Here is a 20,795-nt window from a genome sequence, read left to right as displayed (position 1 = left end):
AGCATCCCTACATCTTCACACTGCCTGGACCCCTTGACACAGTTCAGACACATGCACTGCAATTCATCCTTTGTACGGAGTTTGTGAACTGTGGGGTGTACAAGTCTCTGTCGTTATATGTGAGGTGTTACCGTAAATGGTGAAGGTTAGCTATCTTATGAGCCCCCTGCCATCGACAATGGGTACCCGCATCCAGAAACTCGATGCTGTAAACGAATTTCCGCCACCACCTTCTGCCAGAATCCCATCCTGGCCACAAGCGGATCGCATGGCATTGATTTGTCGGATACTGGGTCACGTTGAGTAAGGGGGTAAAATGTCGGGGGCCAGAGATCTGAGGTCGGAATTAGCCTTCTTATGAGCCCTTCATGTGTTGCGAATGTTGGCATACTCAGAGGCTACAGACTTCCACATCTCTTATAAAGTGCGGCGACAAAGTCGTCGTACAGACTGTCGCCGCACAGATTGCTCATTTCATGGGGTTGTCCGCTCCCAGACGCTCAACTCCGTAAACACACCACGCCCACCCCATGCTGACCGTTAACGGATCGCACATGGCCGATCCATCAGGAGAAGTCGGTAACAAGAGTAGGACGTTAGGGCAAGCCATCTTATCAGCTCCTCCCAGCGACGTTGGTTATTGTGGTCCAGCTTTTCGATACCGTAGGTGAAGCGCTCGCGACCACCTATTTTCGCGCAGGGACTGACAATTCTACAGGTGGGGAGTTATCATACGGCAGTAGAGTCAACCATCTTATCAGATCCTCCCACCGGCGTTGGTTGTCCGGTTCCAGCTTCTCGATGCCGTACAAGAACCGTTCACGTCCACCTTCGGTGGACACGACCATCTTCACGAGATGCGGATCGCACACGATAGAGCCGTCTGGGAGCTTCGTGACGTTGAGCAAGCGGTAGCACGAGTCGTGCCCATGGAACCTTTGTCTCTTGCCGATCTCCTCCGCAGGGAGGGGGAGGCTGATATCAGGCACGTCCTCAGCTCGCTGATCGGCAACGAAGGCGACACGGCGCAAGGACGACTTGGAATGTATGAAACGAATATACGTGCCCTTCTTGGGCATCGTCATCTGCTGTCAGAATGACCCCACAGAGAACCACCTTCCACTAACCGTCCTTCTGCCGTCGAGGAACGTCTCCAAGATCTCCCGGTACTCGCGGTTAGGCTTGCGCTGGTTGTCAGTGACCTGGTCAAGTGCGGCTATCAGTCAGGGTGCCCTCACCTTGAGCGTTTGAAGACTCGCCAAAGTAGTTGCAGCCCAAGGAGAGGAAGAGGACGGGCTAGACGTTGACGCTGTCGCTGATGTATGCGAGGGGATGCGCGAAGCCTGTTCGAGAGCCTCAGGCGAGCTCTCGGAGTTCAGCTTCTTCTCGTCATCCGCCTGCTGGATCCTAGCGGACAATGAGACAAGAAGCGCATTGTTCTTCTCGATCGTCGTAGTGGTCAGCGCGATCACTTGGTCGAACTCCGTGATCGCAGCCGCAGCCGCCGCCATCAGCTCCTCGGCCGTGGGCGCGTGGTCCTCGTTGGCCTGCGAGCTGGCCTTTTGCGTTTTCTGTGTTTGTTAGCGGAGTCACCGACGTGAATCTGGCAATGACGAGGAAGGGAAGAACTCACGACCTTCTTAGCGGGCTGTGTGACCGCTACTGCAGGTTCGGCGGCTCGCTTGCGGCCTACAGCCTTAGAGACTTGTGCTTGAGGGGGCCCATTCCCACGCTTAGGCTGGATGCGTGTCCTCGACATGGTACGTAGAACGGGTAAATTGCAAGAGACGGGGTGAGTGGAGAAGAGCTGGAGCTTCTTGTCGACGAGCTACAGCACACAGGAGATGGGCAGTGGCGATAACGTCCCGGACGGCGGCACCGTACGTCGAACGGGTGGTTGCAAGAGACGGGGCGAGTGGCGGCGTGAAGCGGTAAGGGACCGGAAGGTCGAGAAGACAAGAAGGTCGAGGAAGAAGGAGGGCAATGAAGAAGAAGGAGGGTGTGTGCCCGAGATTGGATGTTCAGAACGGTGCCCTCGATGGCGGGCTCTGCGTCGGCGGCTTCGGGTTTCATTTACTTGCTGATAGCTGGCGGTCGAATAGCTCAGAGACGAACAGAACGAGGGGAGTATGGGAGACAGTAGTTGGGAGAGAAAGTGCAAATAGTTGGAGAGGGGTGGGGGGGGGGGGGGCAAAGGACGTGGAGGACAAACGGTCGGAGGAAGAAGAAGGGGGATGGGGGGATGGGGGGATGAGGAAGACGAGCGAGTGGCGACAGCCTTATATAAGTCAGTACAGCTCCATACGAGGGGGGGCACAGCACGAAGTCAGGTGACCACCCCTCAAGAGATGCTGGATGATCGGTTCCTCGCTCTCGGCGGCACTGGTCTGATTCTGCAAGGGTTTGCCACCCCGCCACCCCCACCACGACGTTGGGGGCGGCCTACCACCTCATTCATGTCTCACCCAAGTCTGCCTTAAGGGACGTGTCTTGCGCATGCAACTAGCTGCGTTGCGCGAGTGCGCATGCATACGAGCTTTGCGGACAAGGACTAGACGCTCAAGAGCAAGTGCACGCAGTCCTGACGTCTAGATGCCATGTCTTCGCGATGGACAGTTACTAGAGTTTCTGGGGCTCTGGCAAGGATACAGGACACGGCGCTCCCATTCCACGATCGGTCCCTGGCCCAGTGACGCCTAACGGCTGTTGCCTCCAGCGGTTTTGCCGACTGCGTCAGCTCGCAGCTAGCTAGTCCCACAAGCAGGTGCAACAGGGAGAATAATGCATCGAGCCTCATCCAATTGGTGGGTATGAGAACGAGAGCAGAGGCACCGAGATGAAAGGAGGCTCTGGTCATGACGGAGTACAGGGTTGCGTGATGGCGCAGACGATCTTCTAGTTCCCAGCTGACTTCCGCCTGCGACCGCTCCCTGCCAGAGTTCGCCAGCCGTGCATGCACCATGCGCACACCGTTCGTCTTGGTGGGGTACTGGCGAGGAGCTTCGCCCTGCGGCACAGGGACTGCCGGACACCCAATTAGTTCAGGCGTTCAAGATCTTGTTGGCCTCCTCGTCACCGCAGTTGGTAGGCTTCACCCACCTCCGCGTACCCGACCCACTGGACGCAGGCCGCACGTCACTGCGGATCAAAGCGCCCCGGTACAGTCGATTTCCGCGCCGTTCGTACTGCAGGTGTTGGGCACTAAAACGTGAGTCTCCAATCTCCAGTCTTGAACAACCATGAGGTGTCTCCTACACGCACCCAGGCGCTTTCCTACGCGGACCCTTTTGCTTCCGCTCCCCATCCAGCGAGAGCGGGTGGCAGGTGGCACCTGGCCGTTGATCAGTCCAAATCTTCGTGAGGGCATTCTTTGGTGTTGCATGCACCATACGTGACTGATTCCTGATCTAAGCAAGCGCCTAGCGCGCCGAAGGCGTTCCTCAAGGCGTCTACTCGGTTTTCTGTGCGCAATACGCTTGTTACAACCCAGACAGAGAGGTTTCCCAATGCTGTTAGTGCTTCCAGCAGGCAAGAGAGCGGGTGGAGGCGATGGGACAGCTGCAGCAGCGCCCAGGCTGTCTGGACGTCCGTTCCTTCGGCAGTATCATGCATTGATGTTACTCGGCATACAGAGACTGCTGCTGCGAGTACTGCTCTTCCATGTCATTCAGCTCTCTGCCTGTGGGTTCTCTGCGATTAGAGCGGCTGCCGAGGCGGGGATCGCGCTGCAAGAAGACTGCCGAGGTGTCGATATCGCCACCTAGCGGAATCTCGATCTGGGAGCCATTCAGACGCATACGCTGTCGAATTACTACAGTAGGTGCTTGTAGCCCATTGTAGACCTGCTCTCCACTGACTAGAGCCCCGTTGGAGCACACTGGCGCCGGACAATACCCATTGACGGCGCAGTAAGGGATGTCCTCAGCTGAGGACAGCCTCCAAAGCTCATGAACCGCTGAAACATCGAGCACTGCACCTTCCCGGACCAGCTCTTTCAGCTCATGCCAGCATGGCAGGCCCATCGAACGCCTCCAGCCCCCAATACAGCGCTGCGCTTCCTGCTCTACAGGCTGCTCATGCTGCTCGTGTGACTGAAAGAGGCGGCATTGTTGTCGGACAAGGCCAATCGCTTGGGGGGAGACGTGGTCAGCGATCACCTGCTGCACCCTAGGGAACCTGTCACCGTTGTCGGTCATTTCTTCCGCCATTCGAAGTGTGATCTCTCGCCACTCATGCTCCATTTGGCTGCGTGTGATTGAACGAAGGCAGAGAAGGTTGCCTTTGGCTGTCGAAAGTTGCTTCTTGAGCGCTGCATGCTTCCTTTGAAGCAACTGGAGCGCTGCATGCTTCCCTTCGACACGAGAACTTGCTCTTACACCCAAAGTGTGATGGCGGTTGGTGAAGCAGGGTATGAAGTAGGCGGCATCGCGATCTGTGCGCTCCAAAGCGCACCTATGAGTGTCTCGATAGGTCGGCTCCTGGGGGTAGTCGTATATGCTTTAAGCCAGCCTGAAGTCTCTCGGTTGTCCAAGCATTCAAAGCACCTCACCGCCCGTGCGACGCGTGCAAGTTCTGCCGTCCACAAGATGGAAAAGTGCGCACAACAACTTGCCTAGCGTGGGGTGCTGCACGCAGAGGATTATGCACTCGTAGAAGTATACGGGTGGTACGCACGGTTGGATAGAAACTTAGTTGGGATCACGACGTGTCCGGACGGCGGCGTTCTGTCGTGAGATCGAGCGGCCCCTGGGAGGTGAGGGACAGCAGCATTCGACGAGCTTGCCTGTGGCCGATCCAAGAGCCGCTAGCGTTAGTAGCAAGAAGGTGTGTGGGGTGCAGCAGGCACGAGTATGGGAAGTTGTTCCCAGTTCTCTCGCCTTCGAGGATAATGGTGAACAGCATTGGAAGGAGGGTAGGCGGCCCATCAGAATGAACAGCGGACCATGCGAAGCGAAGTGATGCTCACTCCCAAGCATGACGTCTGTGAAGGTCTGCCCCGGGGGCCAAAGTAGCCTTCGACCATTCTGCGGCCTCGTAGCTGGCCCCTCGAGCATGTCCGATACGTGCTTGGAAGGCCGGCGCTCTTCTTCGAACAGGCAAGAGCGGGAATATCTAAGGCAGTAGGCGAGGTACGTGACCACCGAGAGTTGATGCATGTCAGTCCGAGGAGCAGCATGATGCACGGCTGGTCGGGTCGAGGGACTTCGCCAGCGGGGTCAGGTCCCCGCATTTTGCAACTTGCGATGTACTAACGTCGCCCGCAATCTGATGACTCAGACATTGTAACAGGCTCGGAATCTATCAGTCTTCGCACAGCCTGCATGTCACAGCAATTGAATAAGAGACATTTCATGGCATTAGCCTAAACTCAAAGTCCGACAAACGACTGCGAGTTGATCACGAGGGGGTGGCGTTATCGTATGATGTGAGGGAGAGCCACCTTATGAGGTTCCTCCAGCGACGCGCGTTGTCTGGTTCAAGAGCCTCGACGCCGTAAACAAAGCGCTCGCGACCCCCCTCCGTGGACACCAGCATCTTCACAAAATCGGGGTCGCACACGACTGACCCGTCGGGGAGCTCGTGCACGTGCAAGAGGCGATACCCCGAGTGGACTCCGCGGAACTTCTTGCGCTTGTCCAGCTCCCCTTCGGGCAACGGCACGGAGATGTCGATGACGTCTTCGAGTCGCTGGTCACCGAGGAACGCAACTCTCCTCGTTGCGGATCCGCCCGAAACGAACCGGATGAACGTGCCCTTGTGAGGCATTGTCATCTGTTGTTAGAATGGACCCCACCACCTGCCGCTCACCTTCCTGCGCCCGTCGAGGAATGACTTGAGCATCTTGTCATACTCGGCGTTCGGTTTGCGCTGAGCGTTAGAACATTGTTCAAGTGTGTTTCTGTCAGGGCAGCCTCACAGTCAACATGTGGATCGAAGCCACTGTCTCGATTGCCCACGTAGACATGGGAGTGGGGCTTGATCCTGCTTCCCCGGCTTGGTTCGTTGGTAGAGCGGGTGCGAACAGTGGGAGCGGGTCGAACTGCGGGTTGGCTGGCTCAGCGGAGGAGGCCATCTTGACGATGATCGCGGTATTCTCCTCGATGACCTTGATGGCGCGCGCAATGTCGTTGGTGCTCTGCGCGATTGCGGCCGACGCTGCCGCCACCATCTGAGCGCAGCTGGGAGCATGGTCTTGGTCGGTTTAGGCACTGGGGCTCTTCGCCTTCTGCGTTGTGTCAACAAGGTGAATCTGGCAATGACGAGGAAGGGAACTCACGCCTTCTTGGCTGGCGGCGCAACGGCACTAGAAAGATTTCCGGCGCGTTTGCCGGCAGTGGCTGAGCATGCCATACGCCCGCAACACGAGATTCTTCGGGTTGAAGGTCGATTCGCGCAGTCGGTCCTGAGTTCGGTCGATCATCTTCAGGGAGAGGATGATGTCTCCGTCCTCGTCCCGGTGAGCCATAGCCTTTTCGCGGGGAAAGGGTACTGCCACACGCTTCAGCACAGCGTCTTCATCATCGAGGTACGCTGCGACTCGATACAGCGTTGTCTCGTGCTGGATGAAGGGATTGAAGAATGTGGTAGTGTCGTCGGAGACCTGTCGTTAGAATGGACTGAATTGTTATGCCAATCAAGACGCGCGTGCCTTGCTCAAAGGCGTTGAAGATTGATGAGTGGCTGCGGCTTGAGACGTTCTGAGCGTCAGCGAACCATCATGTGCACAAACATCGTAGAACAAAACTTACCTGGGCCCGCAAGCCAATCTCGATCGGGTCGGCGGGTGGCTCCTCGTCGGCCGAAGACTCGGAGGTTTCCGTGAGGTTACCCGGTCGCGCTAAGGCGTAGGAAGCTGTGGGCTCACCGGTCCGGGCAGCGTCGGTCAAGCGCCGAAAGACGCTCCAGAAGGGCTGCGATGAAGCTTCCTTGCTGACGTCGTCGGTGTTCAGAGCGTTGTTCCAGCTGCCTTGAGGCTCAGCTCACTGGAGCTCCTCGAGGAGCAGTGCTTTCGACGTCGCTCGCTTGTTGAGCTTCCTGCGCTTTCCCTTCCGCTTCTCGTAGTGCTGCGCCCACTCGTTTAAGAGGCCGACCGTTCGGTCATAAAGGTCGGAGGGGGGAGAGGAAGGCTGTAGATGTGTTTGACAAGGTGGCAACGAGAAACCTCCACTTGAAGGAAGTCACTAACCAGACTCACTGTGGACGAAGACGGCAGTAAGGACTCAGCGCGGGACCTTTTACTCCCTTTGATCCGTGCTGTAGACATCGTTTTGGTAGGTGCAGACAGGAACTGTGGTACCAAAAGGGGTGGGATAAGGTAAAGGGAGGGTTGATGTTGGTGAGGAAGAGACATGAGGAGCTCGGCCAGGAGGTGATGACAGCTGGGCGGCGAGCGGCGGAGGTATTTGGCAAGCATGCTCGTCGAGTGGGTTGACAGGCCGCTGGAAGAAAGGAGGGCGCAGGGCTAGTGGTCCGCGGCTCATCGTATCTCGCAGGCTTGGACGCTGCGATCGTTGCTTTCAGGGGGCGTCTCTCCGTTGTGCACAAGCGCAGTCCACCCTGGGAAAACACACCTCAGTGGTTCGGGCAGTCGGCCTACTCCGTTGTGCACACAGCCATTCATGTCTCAGCCAGGTCTACTGGACATGCGAGTGATCGGTGTCGGGGGCCTTGCCTCTGCCAGTCTAGCACCCTCCCCAACTCGAACGGTTTACAGGCCGCATTGCCGCGCATCATCATGGCTCACAGACGCCTACCAATTGCGAACACACCCTGTACCCAGAGCCACGCAAGCTCGGCAACGGTTTGCATGCCGTGGAGCAGAGCGTCAGGTCAAGAAGCTCATAAACCTGATGCCCTTGCACGCTTCCGTCATGCTTGCTATGCAATGGAACATGACGGCTCCCGGAACTTTTGTGCGGCCTGAAAAGCGGCGCCGGCGCTGTCGATCCTCCGCAGGCACGTGGCGCTTAGGGCGGGGAGGGTGCTTTGCAAGAGCGTCCATCTCTTTCCAGCCTCGTTGGGGGGGGGGGGTGATATACGCAGCGGGGGTTTACAAGAGAAGCTAAATTTCTGGTACACAGGACATTGGTGTCTGACGAGATCAAGAGCCTTTACCCAGTCCAAAGGGTGTTGCGGGCGGGAGAGAGCTCCTCCGCTCTCAAAGCCACATGACGGTATCGATCCCCGTACCTCGATAGCCAACGTGTCGTGTCCGAGGAGCAGGTTGGAATAGAATAACGACTGATCGCAGTATGCAACAAGGTTATTGCAGTTCCCCATCCGTCCGTGCCTGTAGAAGCGTGATCGGTCCTCGGCCGTCAGGGGTGCCGCAGGTTCTGAAGCGTAAGCGGTACTCCCTTGCCGCGGATCGACAGCAACAAGGTGTTATCGTTTCCAATGTACGCCAATATGCACCTGACTCCGTGAGCGCATGGTCCCACGAAGCTCATTTTCACGGTTTGTTTCGGTACAGTGATACTTGCGTCCACTCTCAGTTTCTGTACGACAGGATACACGCGAACTCCAAACCATATTGCTGCCACCCTTTCGACAACTGTAGCTCCAACAGACTCACGTTTAGCCTGCATCGCCAGATTAACGCAATGACACGCTGGGTTTCCCCTCCCACTCCCAGATCAAAGGCGAACGCCATTGCGGCCGGCGTCATCGGCGCCGTTGTAGGGGCGGGCGTTCTCCTCCTCGTCGTTCTCCATCTCGTCCGCCGTCGCAAGCGCCGTCAGGATCAAGCGACCGGCCGTCATCGTCGTGAACAGCAACTGCAAGTTCTGCATGCTTCCCGCCATCGTCCCCACCTTGTTCCAACCTTCGAACCGACCGAAGACGTCCAAGTCATCACTCCTCACCCCGCACCTTCCCGCCCGTCCCCCTCCTCCCGCTCGTCAACGGACAGAATCTCGAGGTCTAAAACAGCCAAACCTCGGGGCCCGCGTGATCGACAGGGCACCACAAAGACGCCCATCGTCGCTAAGAAGCAGAGCTCGGCCCTCTCAGAGGAGCCTCGTAGGCCTCAGGCCAATGCCCCTGGCATCGTGAACAATTCAGAGGCTGCTACCTCTGGTCGGCATCGCGCAGTAGATATGGAGGACGCCGGCGAGAACGAGTTGCTGCCGCCTGAGTACAAGGAGGAGTGGGGTCAGAGACATTCTGCAGCTTTGGAGGAAGCTCGAGTTGTTGATCCCTTGGGAAAAGGCGGGCGTCTGGGCTGAAAACGATCCGGCACCGACGGCGCACGCACCCTGCACTTTGTGCATTGTCCCAGTGTAACGAAAATCTCTGTCTCCCGCTTCACAAATACCCCTTAATGCGTACAACGAGTCAACGGGTGTAGAGCACGTCTCAGGTGTGACTATAGCCTGCCCGTATGAATCACTTCCGGAGAGGTCTTGGCACTTGCTGATCCAAACCAGCAGCAATATGATGCCGAGTCGCTGAACCGGCAATTTGAGCCGCTTTGCCAGCGAGGTCGCCGTACACGCCATACTATTCGGAGCTGCCTCCACACAGGGCAGCGATGCGCGCTCTGCAGAGCTTCTCGTGAGGAAACGTGTGGACTCCTGACCGCTTGTGGAACCGCCTCCTGAAGATTTGATTTACCCCTGGGGTGTAGCGATGCTTCAGACACCTCCTGTTCGGCGTTCAGACCTCTTGCTACCTCGCCCAGCCTCCCTATCGACTGACCAAGTGTTTCACGACCTTTAGAGGGCGTCAAAGGGGGTAAAAAGCTTCCTGTCGGAGAATCGAACTCCGATCTCCCGCGATCACTCATGACAAGCGAGCATACTAGCCGTTATACGAACAGGAAGACGTTGTTCACTGGCCGGGTGCTGCGCGGCTGGCCGACGGCGCCGTCAGCGCCGATGGCCGGAGTTCCGGTGGCAGCGGAAGGGCTTTAGAATGCAACTCCCTCTCCAAGTCCAAACTCCACACTTCAGGAAGGAGTGAGCGCGTTTGGCGCATGACTGGCGGTCGATCGATCGTCTCGCCCGGAAGTGGTCACCTGTCGAGAGACGGCTCCTGATCAGCTGCTCGTAGGAGGAGTAATTCAGTCTTCAGCTAGCCCATACCCAGACACACAGCCCACACCCCTTCCCCCGAGACAAGACAGAAAAAGACTGCGCGCATCCGTGCTCGAGCTCGAATGCCGCACACGCTTGCTTGCCTGCCCCCACTCAGAATCGAACTGAGATCTAGAGATACCGTCATATGAGACTCGCGTACTAACCATTATACTATAGGGGCTGTCGGCGCTGATGCCATGTACGGAAGTCCGCGCCGGCGAGCGGGCTAAGCACGACGAAGAGGAGCAGAGAGAGAGCGAAAAAATGAAGAAATACGAGAAATACCAAAAATGCCTCAGCGGACGGAAAGTGAGCACACAGACGGTGATGGGCTCCGGGGGCGTCCCCATTCTGCATCAAATGCCGGGCACAGGTCTGGGAAGGGCCGGTCAAGGTATGTGCTGTGTCTCACTGGGTCTCAGGCATAGGATAATTTGAGTGTTTCGGGAACTCCCCTATGCTTGGGGCCGGGTACGTTCGCTGAACAGACGTAGCGAGGACTAGACGCCCATGACCGCAAAGGAGTACGTACGAGATGCAGTGTGGAATGAGGGCGTCAGGTGTGACCATCTAGCACGAGACGATCGATGGGAATGGGCTTAACATATGGTCGGTGGCCATGGTTGGGCGGGGCGAGCACCATCAAGATATCGATCGGCGCGGGGGGGGCAGACAATACAGCGGCTGTTAGGGCAAGTATTGCACGCAAAGGCAAAAGTTGGGAAGAGCCCGGGCACAGTTCTCCGCGAGGTCAAAGTTCAGCTTGCGAACAGCGCCCACGTCTCGGTACTTCGATGACAAAACTCAGCGCTTTCGTGAGGGTGGGAGTAAGTTTGCCACTCGCTGGATTGGGGACGAGTCGAGCCCGACCGGAAAGTCTCCCTGATATTCGGCCGCCCATCTGGCTAAAGAGCCTATCTGGGCGTGTAAGTGTCAAGGCCCTCGACCGAAACGATGATCATTTTCCGCCTCCCTTGCTCCTTCACCCTCGTCTCCCCATCACATCGACAATCTGTACTTTCTGTCTACACTGCTCATGCCCTTTCAACATGTACGAAAGGGTGGTCGTTGCCGGCCTGCTCCCTGTATCCGCCGCATTATTCACTCCTAGCGAAGCTCAAGACCCAAGCCTTCAACCGCCTTTGCCGTTTATCGCCGCCGACCTCGATGTCGTCATTGCTTCTGTCCACTTGTCGGCGCAGCAGCCTCTCTCCCATACCCTTGCATTGGCAGCCTACGTGCCCAAGCCAAGGTACGCACACCTCCGCGCACGGCCTCTGCATGATGCGCCCAAGCGTTGCAGTTTGCTGCACACCTGGATCACAACTTGGAAAAATCCATCTTCCAAAGCCGCTCTGCGATTAGTCTGCCACCACAGCTCATCACCGACGCCGACGCCGAGCTCCCATGGATCGTCTCGGCGCCGATCTGAGCCCCTATAGTATAATGGCCAGTACGCGAGTCTCATAATCTCTAGATCTCAGTTCGATTCTGAGTGGGGGCAAGTAAAGAAGCGAAGCAGTAAGCCAGCAGCGCAGCGCCAGAGCGTACGAACCTTTTGCTTCTTCTGGTGGTCGTGGTGGGAGTCCATCGGAGACGCTGTGTGTGTGCGTCGTAGCTGAGACAGGGCTGCGCCTCCCCCACTTCCTTGTCACCTGCCCCACCGCCCCGGGTCACCTCAGTATCGTTGTCACGCACAACCCTTTTTCCAGACACTCCGCGCCCGTTCTCGTCCGCCCCCGCCTGCGAGGGATGCGCCGAGGTCAGCTTTCTCTTCCACCGGGCACTGGCGAAGTCATTGTTCCGTTCCTCTCGCCATATCCTCAACGGTCTTCCAATACCTCGACGTCCCCGCCGCCGCAGTCCGGCTTTCAGAACTTCACAAAGCACCGCCCCTATAGTATAATGGCCAGTACGCGAGTCTCATACGCACGGTATCTCTAGATCTCAGTTCGATTCTGAGTGGGGGCAGGTAGTTGCTTCGCTTGAAGTGAGAGCAACGAGCCAAGACGTCTTTTTTACCTCTTGGTATGAAGACGGAGCGAGAGTGCGACCGGCAGATTTTGGGGTTAGCGAGTGACATGGGGGACGTACGTCTGCGCCCCGGTCCACTTTCCCTCTCTACTTCTGACGCAAGCTCGGCCTTGTCCTTCACACAGACGTGTCTTTCTCTTGTCTGGGCACGCCGATCCAGACACATGGAATGACATCGCCACCAGCAACGGTGTGACATTCTGAGGTGTCTTGACACTCTCTCCACTGGCAGCAAGCGGCTGCTGTCAGTGGCGGGACCTTTCTCCCCATCCATGTCGACGGAGTCAGCAAACCATCAAGTGACCATGACGTCGATCTCTCATCGCTCTGCGCCACAACTACATGGGAGTGGCTCGCCTGGTACGGGTCTGACAAACAGAAATCCTCGCCATCACCATTTTGTCCTCGTGACGTTTCCCCGGCCTAGGAGGGCGGCGCTCACGTACGGGTTGCACGACACTGGTGGTGTTCCCAGCTGGGCAGAGCAGAAATGCATTGGGGAGAAAGAGTTGGTATCTTATTGGAGAAAAGAACGCTGGACGCCGGAACGGCGCTTGAAGCTGGTCAGCGGGAGAGGGCAAGGAACCGTGGATTGGGCGCCCAAGCGCCTCCGTACCGACCTCTGTCGCAGGCTCATCGTCTGTAGCACCTCACCAGTAATAGTCTAGCTGTATTGACATCAGTGTGTAGCACCCCACACCATGCAACCTGTTGTGCGCTCCTTGCCACCTTGTGGGCGGTGAACTCGCACAGGCGGGCGAGGTGCTCGTGGCAACGGCTTAGAGGCGCCACTGGGCCAGGGACCGATTGATGCTTCAGGGCGGAAGTGGAGGCGGAGCGTCCTAGATTACTTCCGGAAGGTCTGTGATTTCATTGAGAAGTCAGGGATTTCAGCACGAGCAGTGCATAGGGGCACTCACTCACCCATGTGTCTCTTGAGCCTTTCTGGAGCGTTTGCGTGGCAGGCATGCATGCACAGTCGAAGAATTGCCGACTCGCTGAGCCGGCTCAGCTTTGTGCGCAGTGCGCAAGGTGAATCGCTTTGTAGAGGCGGGCTGACGCGAGCGAGACAGAAGTCAATAGTGGGGCCCCGAAGTAGCGAGGGCAGACTGCCCGAGCTGTGCGAGTTGCGTGTGTCGAAGGTGGCGGGCGCTATTGCAGACCAGGCCGACGCCGCCAAGGACAACGACCCGATCGTTCAGCACGTCAGAGAGATGACTTGTTGACCGCCAGCGCGCTGCGCCCTGCGCCCCTCGCATCCACTGGACGCCTGCGCATCTGTTCCGCGAGCTCAGAGAATGCTCCCGCCGCCCACTCACCTTTGTTGTGTCGTTAGCTCGACCGCGAACCTTGACATCCTCTTCCTCCTCCAACACCTTCTCCCACTCACTTTCTTTGTTTCGCTCCTTCTTTTCCACCCACCTTCTTGTTTCTTGTTTTTCTGACAGCACCCACTGCTGTCACCACCACGCTCCTTACGGAAGACAGCCGCCCTCTGTCACGCTATTCCTCCTTGTCCCGACCACGACCCCGAGCACCCTCCGCTTCCGCCGCCGGCACCTCCCTTCGAGCCCTGGCACTTTGTGGTAACACTGCTACTTCACCTACAAGATGCCGAGAACCGCAAACAAGAACCCGAAAGCCAAGCCTCAGGTCGGCAAGAACAAGAACTCCGCCGCGGCCAGCTCTAAGGTCACGTCAACAGCGCTCTCGGTGAGTTTCCTTGCGATGGGAGCCTTCTGAACGCCGCTCATACTCATAGACAACGGGACCGGTGCCGCGAATGACACGTTCTACCCGAGCCGCCGGTGGTACCCGCGACGCGCCCGTGCCCGCCAAAGCGTCGTCGACCGCGCCCTCGCCGTCTGCCCTCACCAAGCAGACCAACAATTCTGACGGCAGCAGAGTCGGTGCGGTTGTAAAGGTGGAGTCACTGGCTGTCCTGCGTCGCAGGCAGTCAGAGCAGTCCAGGCTCTTGGCGAGCGTTTTAGACGGCACCAAGGAAGTGGGTGACGACGTTGTGCCGATGACTCTTGCTAACATCAGGGCACGTTGGAGGGGAAGGACGCGGTAATCAAGATCACCAGGGATCCGGTCGTGTGCAAGGCCGCCTACAGCTTGGCTGGAGATCCACACGAGAACCCGCCATCAATTCTGATCGCGGTTCCCCGGAAATGTCTCCAGGCGCGGCGATACCTGCTGACCGGAAAGCACAGCCTTCTGGTGCAGGTGCGCGACAAGCGGGGGCTCCCAATCGATGAGTTGCCGTCCATCGACTCCAGGCAGCTCGAGGTCGTGATCCGTACTGCAAAGGGATCACCGCTCTTCAGCTTCGGGGAGGAAGACATAGAAACTTCCATGTTTCACAATTGGCTTCGGTTCGCCGCCTGACTGGCGGTCGCCAGCACCTACCTCGCTGACTACCGCGATCGCTTGAAGAGAGCCAACGGGTCTGGTAGGCAGACCACGGTCTCGGCTACACCGACTGCGACCCCCCCGGCAACCGCCCCGGCAGCGGCTTCGGCGACGGCCTCGAGGACTGCACCAGCTTCCCGGGCTCCTCTGCTTCCCGGGCCACGACGCCTGCGCCCTCGCGCATAACACCAGTGGCAGTGAGTCCCCTGGTACCGTCGAGGTGAGGAATCGGGCGAGCTGTGAAGCCGTTTCGAGACACGGTGTCCAAACGAAACCCCCTAAGCTGACTGTTATCCAGATACCCCCCAAAGTCTCCTCGACTACGAGACCCCACCACTCCTCCCAGTTCACAGAGATACCTTTCCTCCCAGAGAAACCTCTCTTTTCCCCGGTGTCCCTCTTCATTCCCGAGTAGAGACTCCCCTGCCATTTTCGCCCACCAACTCCATCATTCTAAGGTAAAGGCACTCACGGCCGAGGTCCCGCGCCCCTGACCACGATTTGATGGACTTCAAGAACGTTGCTCTTCATTAGATGGACTATGAACAGTATAGGATATTTGTCATCGCTGGTGGATCCCCTCCCGCTTACCAGACGACCACACGCTGCTCACAGATTGTTGTATGTCTTGCAATCAACTAACAGCAGGACAACTCTCCAGTCAAACAGTCGCATTGCCGATGTTCACACAGATGCGAGTGAGGTAGCGAAAGCAGAGGCCAAGCTTCTGTCGCGGTGGGAGTTCGCGATCTTCATTCCATTTCCACTTAGGACTGCGTTCTCTGGTAAAACCACGACCGGGGGCTTCATCTTCGCCCCGTTCTCTCTCACCAAAAGGCCAGGTGTGCGCGAGGGGTGTCCAAAGGCGCCCTTTCAGCTCTTCACGCCCTCAGAGCACGCCTCGAGCGCCACAGCCTCTCGATACTGCTACCTTTGCTTCCGCGATGACGCTTCCAAGTATGAACGACCAGACCTCACTAACGTGCTCGGCAATTGCAACCACATTTTCTGGTCTGAATAGACCTTGAAGCTCCCGCGACGCTGCACGAGACCTCGGGCTGTTTACCACTTTCGCCTCTGAGCGAGTTCGCGATAACAGAGGCCTTCTGGTCATGCTGACCCTCTGCCCTCCATAAGCACCCGTACTTTGCCCCGATCTCCATTGGTCTATGGGCCTATGGGTCAATCATCACCACCGTGTCTGGAGATTACGGGCCGCGGCGTGGCTTGCGATTGGGGGCGCGACGTGCGGGGGCAGGCTGCAGCACGACGACCGCGGTCCGGACCATGTCAGTCGATAGCGCAGTTGCGAGCTTAACCGCCATCGCTCGCACGTTCGCATGCTTCGCATGCTCAGCAGGGCGCAGCCAATTGCGTTAATAGCGCTCAATGACGACAGGTCTGATGTGCGCGGCAGGGAACGTCGAGGGGCCGAAGTGCGCCCCGGCACTCTCTCTCGATCGTCACCTACAGAGAGCTAGGCTCACTCCATGTCGCCACCCTCGTCTCCACAACGCCTCTGACCTTGAGCGTCCTGCACTATGGGAGGGGCTGTGCCCCCACTTGGCCCTCTGCTCGCTCGCGATCGCTCGCAGACTGCGCGGACTGCGAGCTAGCGCGAGCTTGTGTTTACGGCGTAGGTTGCAAGCGCAGCTGGCAGAGGCAAAGGCCGAGAGGCGTCACTGGGCCAGGGGCACCGGGGGTGTCAGGTTGAGAGTGGAGGCGGAGCGTCCTCGGTCCTTGCCGGAATGTCTGTCACCTCGCTTTGTCTGTGACCTCGCATTGTCCATCGGTGATCGGTGAGTCAGTCCTAGTGTCCCAGTTCTCCCAGCCAACGCTGGCAATGCATGGGAGGGTATTCCCGTGAGCCGCTTGAGCCTGCTTACAAGCTGCAAGGCAATGATGCATGCATGGGCGGTCGCGTCGCTCGCCCTGCGTACCTGCGTAATGCTGCGCGGTGGGGTCCGCGCAGGATGGAGGAGTACATGGCGCAGACTTATCTGAGACATGATGAATGGTGAGCCCCCCCACCCAGTGGGCGAGCCCATGCGGTCACAGCTGTGCAGCTGTGTGCGTCGACGGAGGCGGGCGCTATGTGGGAGCCGACCAGAGCCGCCGAGGACAACAAGTCAGGCGCGCCCGAGTACCCGAGTCGCCAGGATGGAGTCCTTCCTAGCCGCCTGCGCGCTGCTTTCCTCCTGCCCCCTGCCCGCCCCCTCATCTCTGCCCTCGACTAGCCTCATCCGCATCTGCACCGCGCTGCACTGCACCGCACTGAGAACTACGAGTACACACAACGCTCCCGCCGCTCACCTCTGCAGCCTTATAAGCTCGACATTGAGATCGATCTCTCCTTCCTTCTCCATCCCACCATCGAGCTCCGGTGTCTCCCGCCAAGCTCCCCCCCTCATCTTGTTTTCTTTTGCTCGACTGTGCCCTGCAACATACCCGTTCCCTTCATTGTCTGGTCCGCCTGCCAGAAGCCGCACCCTCCTGTCGTCAAGCTCGCTCTCCCTTTCCACTGCCTCCGCCTCCTCTTTCGACGCCAACCCCGCCATGGGTCATCGGGTCTCACGCTTGTCGCCATCGTCTCGCCTCGGTTCGGCTCACCTTCGGCAAGACCAAGATGCCCTCGATCGCCCCCGCCAAGACTACACGACAAGCGCGGACCACGTCGACTGCTGGGCCCGCCGCTGCTGCCAGGCGGCGCTCCCCCTGGTGGCTTCGAAGGCTGCCGGATGACACAGTCGAGCAAGGCAACGACGCCGGGAGCTGCCCCGAGGAAGACGACGACACCAACGTAAGTCTGACCTGACCTGACCCGCTCCTCTTCCCCGAGCTGGCTTGTTAATCCGACTTCTGCTCACTTCAGCCGTTTCTTTGCACCTCCCGCGACGGGTCCTACGTTTCCCACGACTGGTTGGCCGACGCCGTTGACACTGTCAGCGGCCTACTGGGCCGTGTCGACGTCGACAGCCCGGCTGAGCAGAAGCGCCCGGCTCACTCTGACGAGTGGGCCAGCAGCGGCGCCACGCCGAGCGGCACGGCGGCCCACGCCATGGTGGCTGCTTCGGCGGCAACCCGAGTCGGATGAGGAGGAAGAGGACGACAAGGACGACCCCACCCCAGCCGCTCCCGAGGACACCGCCGACGACAATGAAGGCGATCAGAACGTAAGTCTGACCTGACCCGCTCCTCTTCCACGCGCTGGCTCGTTACCCCAACTTCTGCTCACTTCAGCCCTTCGTTGCTCGGTCCGGCGATGGATCCTTTGTGTCCCAGGCCTGGCTGTCGGAGGCCGCTGACACTGTCAGCGGTCTCCTGGGTCGTATCGACGAGCTCGAGACGCTGCTCGACGGCAACAGCCCCCCGGACGGCGACGGCGGTCACGCTGCGCCCCGCAAGTCAACCAAGCGCGTAGCCAGCCGGAAGCACCGCCCCACCCAGGAGAATTTGCTGCAGGAGTTCTTGAAGGGGACGCGACCAGTGAGTGTGATACTGCAGACAATGACCACGCTGACAATAGATCAGCGTACCCGTGAACACTGCAGCTTACAAGTTCTCGCGCAAAAGCTCGAGTCGGACCAGGCGCCGCCTGAGATCAAGAAGGCCGCCGAAGATCAGAAGGCTTTTGAGGCGACTCGATCGGACCGGAAGTCGTTGGGTAGGCGCAAGGGGAGTCGTCCAAGCTCCAGCGATACGTTCCACAAGCTGGTCGAAGGAAGGAAGCGGGTGAGTTAGATGAGGTGAAGATAGCCCGCGCTGACAATAGGTCCGCGTGCCCCTCGACACAGCCCTCCTGAAGCTTGGAAAGGGTCGCGCAATTTTTCGAAGCTTGAAGCTTAGGCTTCGGCGCAACGTGAAGAAGCTCGCCCTTCCCTTTCCCCGCGAGCTTCTTCGCCCCCATTGCGTCGACGGCCAGTTCTCGGGTTCAGTGAAGGTCTGGGACAAGTCTACCCCGCTCTTGCTCCTGTCCGACTTCGACCACCGCTCAATCGTGGTCAGTGTCTACGACGACGCTGGAGGGTTCCTCTTCAACTTTGACTACGATCAGCTGTCCCCGGCCGGTCTCGGGCACTGGTTAGTGTTCATTGAATGGTTGGCTACCGTTAGCGAGGGCGTCGATGCCAGCTCTCAGGCCTCCATGCCCGCCTGACCACTTTTCAACCCCGTGGGACCGTCCATGGCCTTGAAGCTGTTTCGCGGTCGCTGTCCATTCGCTCAGCCGCAAGTGGAAGAAGGAGACCAGCACCGTCAGCCTCCCCTTCCTCGCGAGCTCTTGCGACCGCACTCAAGCAACGGCGTCTTCTCCGGCTACGTCAAGGTTCGGTTCAATCGCAATCTCCCCAATGACCAGTATGACGCCAGTCACTGACAGTGACTGTGTACGGGGAGAGTGGGGAGAGGCTTTTTGACTACGGCTACTCCGATCTGTCCGACGCGGGGCGACGGCACATGATCATCTGCTGCAACCTCGAGCCGCGCCAACCCTGGGGTAGCCGCACGCGTGGTCGTAGCTTCGAGCAACAGCTCAAGAGCTCGAGACGCTCCTCGAGGGCGATGGGTCGGCCGCGGCTACGGCGTCGTCGTCCGCAACCACCGCCGGTTTCTCCTCGGCCGCCTCAAGGAGACGCAAGGCTGGCCGCAAGCGTGGCGCTGGCTTCGAGCAGCCGATCAAGACGTTCAACGCCCTGGCCTCTGGAAGGAAGAAGGTAAGCTTATCGTTGTAACACTTGGTCCATGCTAATAACAGGTCCGCGTCTCAATCGACTCTTGCTTGTGCCGTGTCAGCAAGCACGCGGGGGCGCTGCGCCACCTTAAGCTGCTGCATCAAGACAGGCGACTCCGGGCCGTCCACCTGCCGCTTCCCAGGGCGCTACTCGCACCCCACGCTTGTAACGGGATCTTTGATGGGTACGTCGATCGACGCGGTGCGGCTGCCCGTTCCAAGGGAGCTCGTGCGTAGATACGCAACGCATGGCGTTCTTTGCGGTTTCGCCAAGGTGTCCTGTGAGACATCTGAGCCAGGCAAACCCAGCTGGCTAGCCGAGAACGTCCACGTTTCGATCTACAGCGAGGAAGGCGTGCTTCTGTTTGTCTATTGCTGCGAGGACCTGTCGGATGCTGGCGTCGAGCTTTTCTACATCTTTGCAGAGTGGCTGGCCCTCACCAGCGAGGAGTTGGCTGCTAGTCAGATCAATCCTCTGAGCGCCCACGAGTCCCGTCGAGGCTCCAGTCGGCCTCTCCAGCTCCAAGCGCCGGCGTTCTCTGAACGACATCTTCCAGGAGCTGCTTCTTGGTACTTGCAAGGTGAGTTGATAATCCAGGGGATGGCTTATGCTAACTTAAGGTCCGCGTTACTCTGGACACCTGTACTTACAAGTTTGGTCGGAAGAAGTCAATGCGCAAGGAGCTTAAGGAGAGGCTGAAGAGGAAGGTCGACGCCATCTGCATCCCGCTGCCACGTGAGCTCCTGCAACCGCACATGGCAGATGGAATCTTTCGGGGCTTTCTGAGAGTGAGTGACGTGAGTGTTTCCAATGTGCAGGCTTCCAGCTTCGCGGAGGAACTTCTCATCATCACTGTTTACGACATCGCGGGCGCGCCACTCTTCTCCTATGGACTGCGAGAGCTCTCCGACGCCGGCGCCGGTCATTGGGAGGTGCTTTGCGAGTGGCTTGCTTTGGGGAGCCAGGCGATGATCCCCAAGGGAACCAACACCACGCCTGCTCGACGACCGCCTGGTCTTGAGCGCTCGAGAAGGACTCTTTGATGGGTACGTCGAAAACGCCGACGCCTCCGTCTCGAGCCTGGAGAGTTCCAACTTCCGGCCCCAGGATCTATCGGCCAGGGTCTCCAATGCGGAGGCGGAACTTTTGTTCTGCTTCTCAATGACCACCTTGGGCAACACTGGGCAGCACCACTGGAGCGTGTTCTCGAGCTTTCTCAAGTTCATCGGCGAGAAGAAGCTGGGCTGCAGAACGCCTCAGAGGCAGCCGCCGTCATCGGAGCCGCCGGCCGCGCCCAAGAAGGTCCAGTCTGCCTGGATACTGTAGTTTGTACTTCTTGTGATGACATTCATGACGATCAAATCGGAGAGATGTGTTTGCCAGCTAAGTCAGAGCAGTGTTATATTGACGAGTCGTTGCCAGAAGCCCAGTCGTTGGAGAAGGTGGACCGGAGCGATAAAAGGGGATTAGGGAGGTTTGCCGTGATCACTGTAACTGCCGGTCAGGACTTGCGCCTCAAGTGCCTCGGCCACAAGTT

General features: G+C 58.4%; 7 protein-coding genes and 4 non-coding genes across 11 annotated transcripts; 6 read left to right on the top strand and 5 right to left on the bottom strand.

The window, feature by feature from the left end:
• Positions 1–686: 686 nt before the first annotated feature.
• On the bottom strand, positions 687–1,759 carry A1Q1_03217 (uncharacterized protein; the record flags this gene model as incomplete). The annotated part of the gene is made up of 4 exons (XM_014323670.1): positions 687–1,070; positions 1,128–1,187; positions 1,239–1,571; positions 1,634–1,759. 4 exons carry the CDS (start codon positions 1,757–1,759, stop codon positions 687–689), a joined length of 903 nt encoding a protein of 300 aa, XP_014179145.1.
• A 1,858-nt stretch (positions 1,760–3,617) lies between these two features.
• Positions 3,618–4,241, bottom strand: A1Q1_03216 (uncharacterized protein; the record flags this gene model as incomplete). The annotated part of the gene is made up of 1 exon (XM_014323669.1): positions 3,618–4,241. One exon carries the CDS (start codon positions 4,239–4,241, stop codon positions 3,618–3,620), a length of 624 nt encoding a protein of 207 aa, XP_014179144.1.
• A 1,156-nt stretch (positions 4,242–5,397) lies between these two features.
• Positions 5,398–7,414, bottom strand: A1Q1_03215 (uncharacterized protein; the record flags this gene model as incomplete). Its single annotated transcript, XM_014323668.1, has 8 exons — positions 5,398–5,754; positions 5,809–5,868; positions 5,918–6,179; positions 6,278–6,304; positions 6,354–6,601; positions 6,750–6,930; positions 6,985–7,127; positions 7,187–7,414. The coding sequence occupies 8 exons, from the start codon at positions 7,412–7,414 to the stop codon at positions 5,398–5,400; spliced, it is 1,506 nt and encodes a 501-aa protein (XP_014179143.1).
• A 1,189-nt stretch (positions 7,415–8,603) lies between these two features.
• A1Q1_03214 (uncharacterized protein) lies at positions 8,604–9,227 on the top strand (the record flags this gene model as incomplete). Its single annotated transcript, XM_014323667.1, has 1 exon — positions 8,604–9,227. The coding sequence occupies one exon, from the start codon at positions 8,604–8,606 to the stop codon at positions 9,225–9,227; it is 624 nt and encodes a 207-aa protein (XP_014179142.1).
• Positions 9,228–9,743: 516 nt separating this feature from the next.
• A1Q1_t241 lies at positions 9,744–9,823 on the bottom strand. Its single transcript has one exon. It is a non-coding gene; the product is annotated as a tRNA-Asp (tRNA).
• Positions 9,824–10,181: 358 nt separating this feature from the next.
• Positions 10,182–10,260, bottom strand: A1Q1_t240. The gene has a single exon. It is a non-coding gene; the product is annotated as a tRNA-Met (tRNA).
• Positions 10,261–11,128: 868 nt separating this feature from the next.
• On the top strand, positions 11,129–11,511 carry A1Q1_03213 (uncharacterized protein; the record flags this gene model as incomplete). The annotated part of the gene is made up of 2 exons (XM_014323666.1): positions 11,129–11,331; positions 11,445–11,511. The coding sequence occupies 2 exons, from the start codon at positions 11,129–11,131 to the stop codon at positions 11,509–11,511; spliced, it is 270 nt and encodes an 89-aa protein (XP_014179141.1).
• A1Q1_t242 lies at positions 11,512–11,583 on the top strand. The gene has a single exon. It is a non-coding gene; the product is annotated as a tRNA-Met (tRNA).
• A 387-nt stretch (positions 11,584–11,970) lies between these two features.
• A1Q1_t243 lies at positions 11,971–12,050 on the top strand. The gene has a single exon. It is a non-coding gene; the product is annotated as a tRNA-Met (tRNA).
• A 1,674-nt stretch (positions 12,051–13,724) lies between these two features.
• On the top strand, positions 13,725–15,549 carry A1Q1_03212 (uncharacterized protein; the record flags this gene model as incomplete). The annotated part of the gene is made up of 6 exons (XM_014323665.1): positions 13,725–13,826; positions 13,876–14,118; positions 14,201–14,342; positions 14,827–14,986; positions 15,045–15,149; positions 15,198–15,549. The coding sequence occupies 6 exons, from the start codon at positions 13,725–13,727 to the stop codon at positions 15,547–15,549; spliced, it is 1,104 nt and encodes a 367-aa protein (XP_014179140.1).
• A 1,605-nt stretch (positions 15,550–17,154) lies between these two features.
• Positions 17,155–20,301, top strand: A1Q1_03211 (uncharacterized protein; the record flags this gene model as incomplete). The annotated part of the gene is made up of 10 exons (XM_014323664.1): positions 17,155–17,328; positions 17,615–17,701; positions 17,769–18,014; positions 18,060–18,260; positions 18,301–18,648; positions 18,754–18,852; positions 19,046–19,240; positions 19,282–19,442; positions 19,495–19,838; positions 20,021–20,301. 10 exons carry the CDS (start codon positions 17,155–17,157, stop codon positions 20,299–20,301), a joined length of 2,136 nt encoding a protein of 711 aa, XP_014179139.1.
• Positions 20,302–20,795: the final 494 nt, after the last annotated feature.

This window comes from Trichosporon asahii (genome assembly GCF_000293215.1).
Source record: "Trichosporon asahii var. asahii CBS 2479 unplaced genomic scaffold scaffold00053, whole genome shotgun sequence".
NCBI classification, from domain to species: Eukaryota; Fungi; Basidiomycota; class Tremellomycetes; order Trichosporonales; family Trichosporonaceae; genus Trichosporon; species Trichosporon asahii.
The sequence above is the reverse complement of the archived record's forward strand: the minus strand, read 5'-3'. Positions and strand labels throughout refer to the sequence as shown.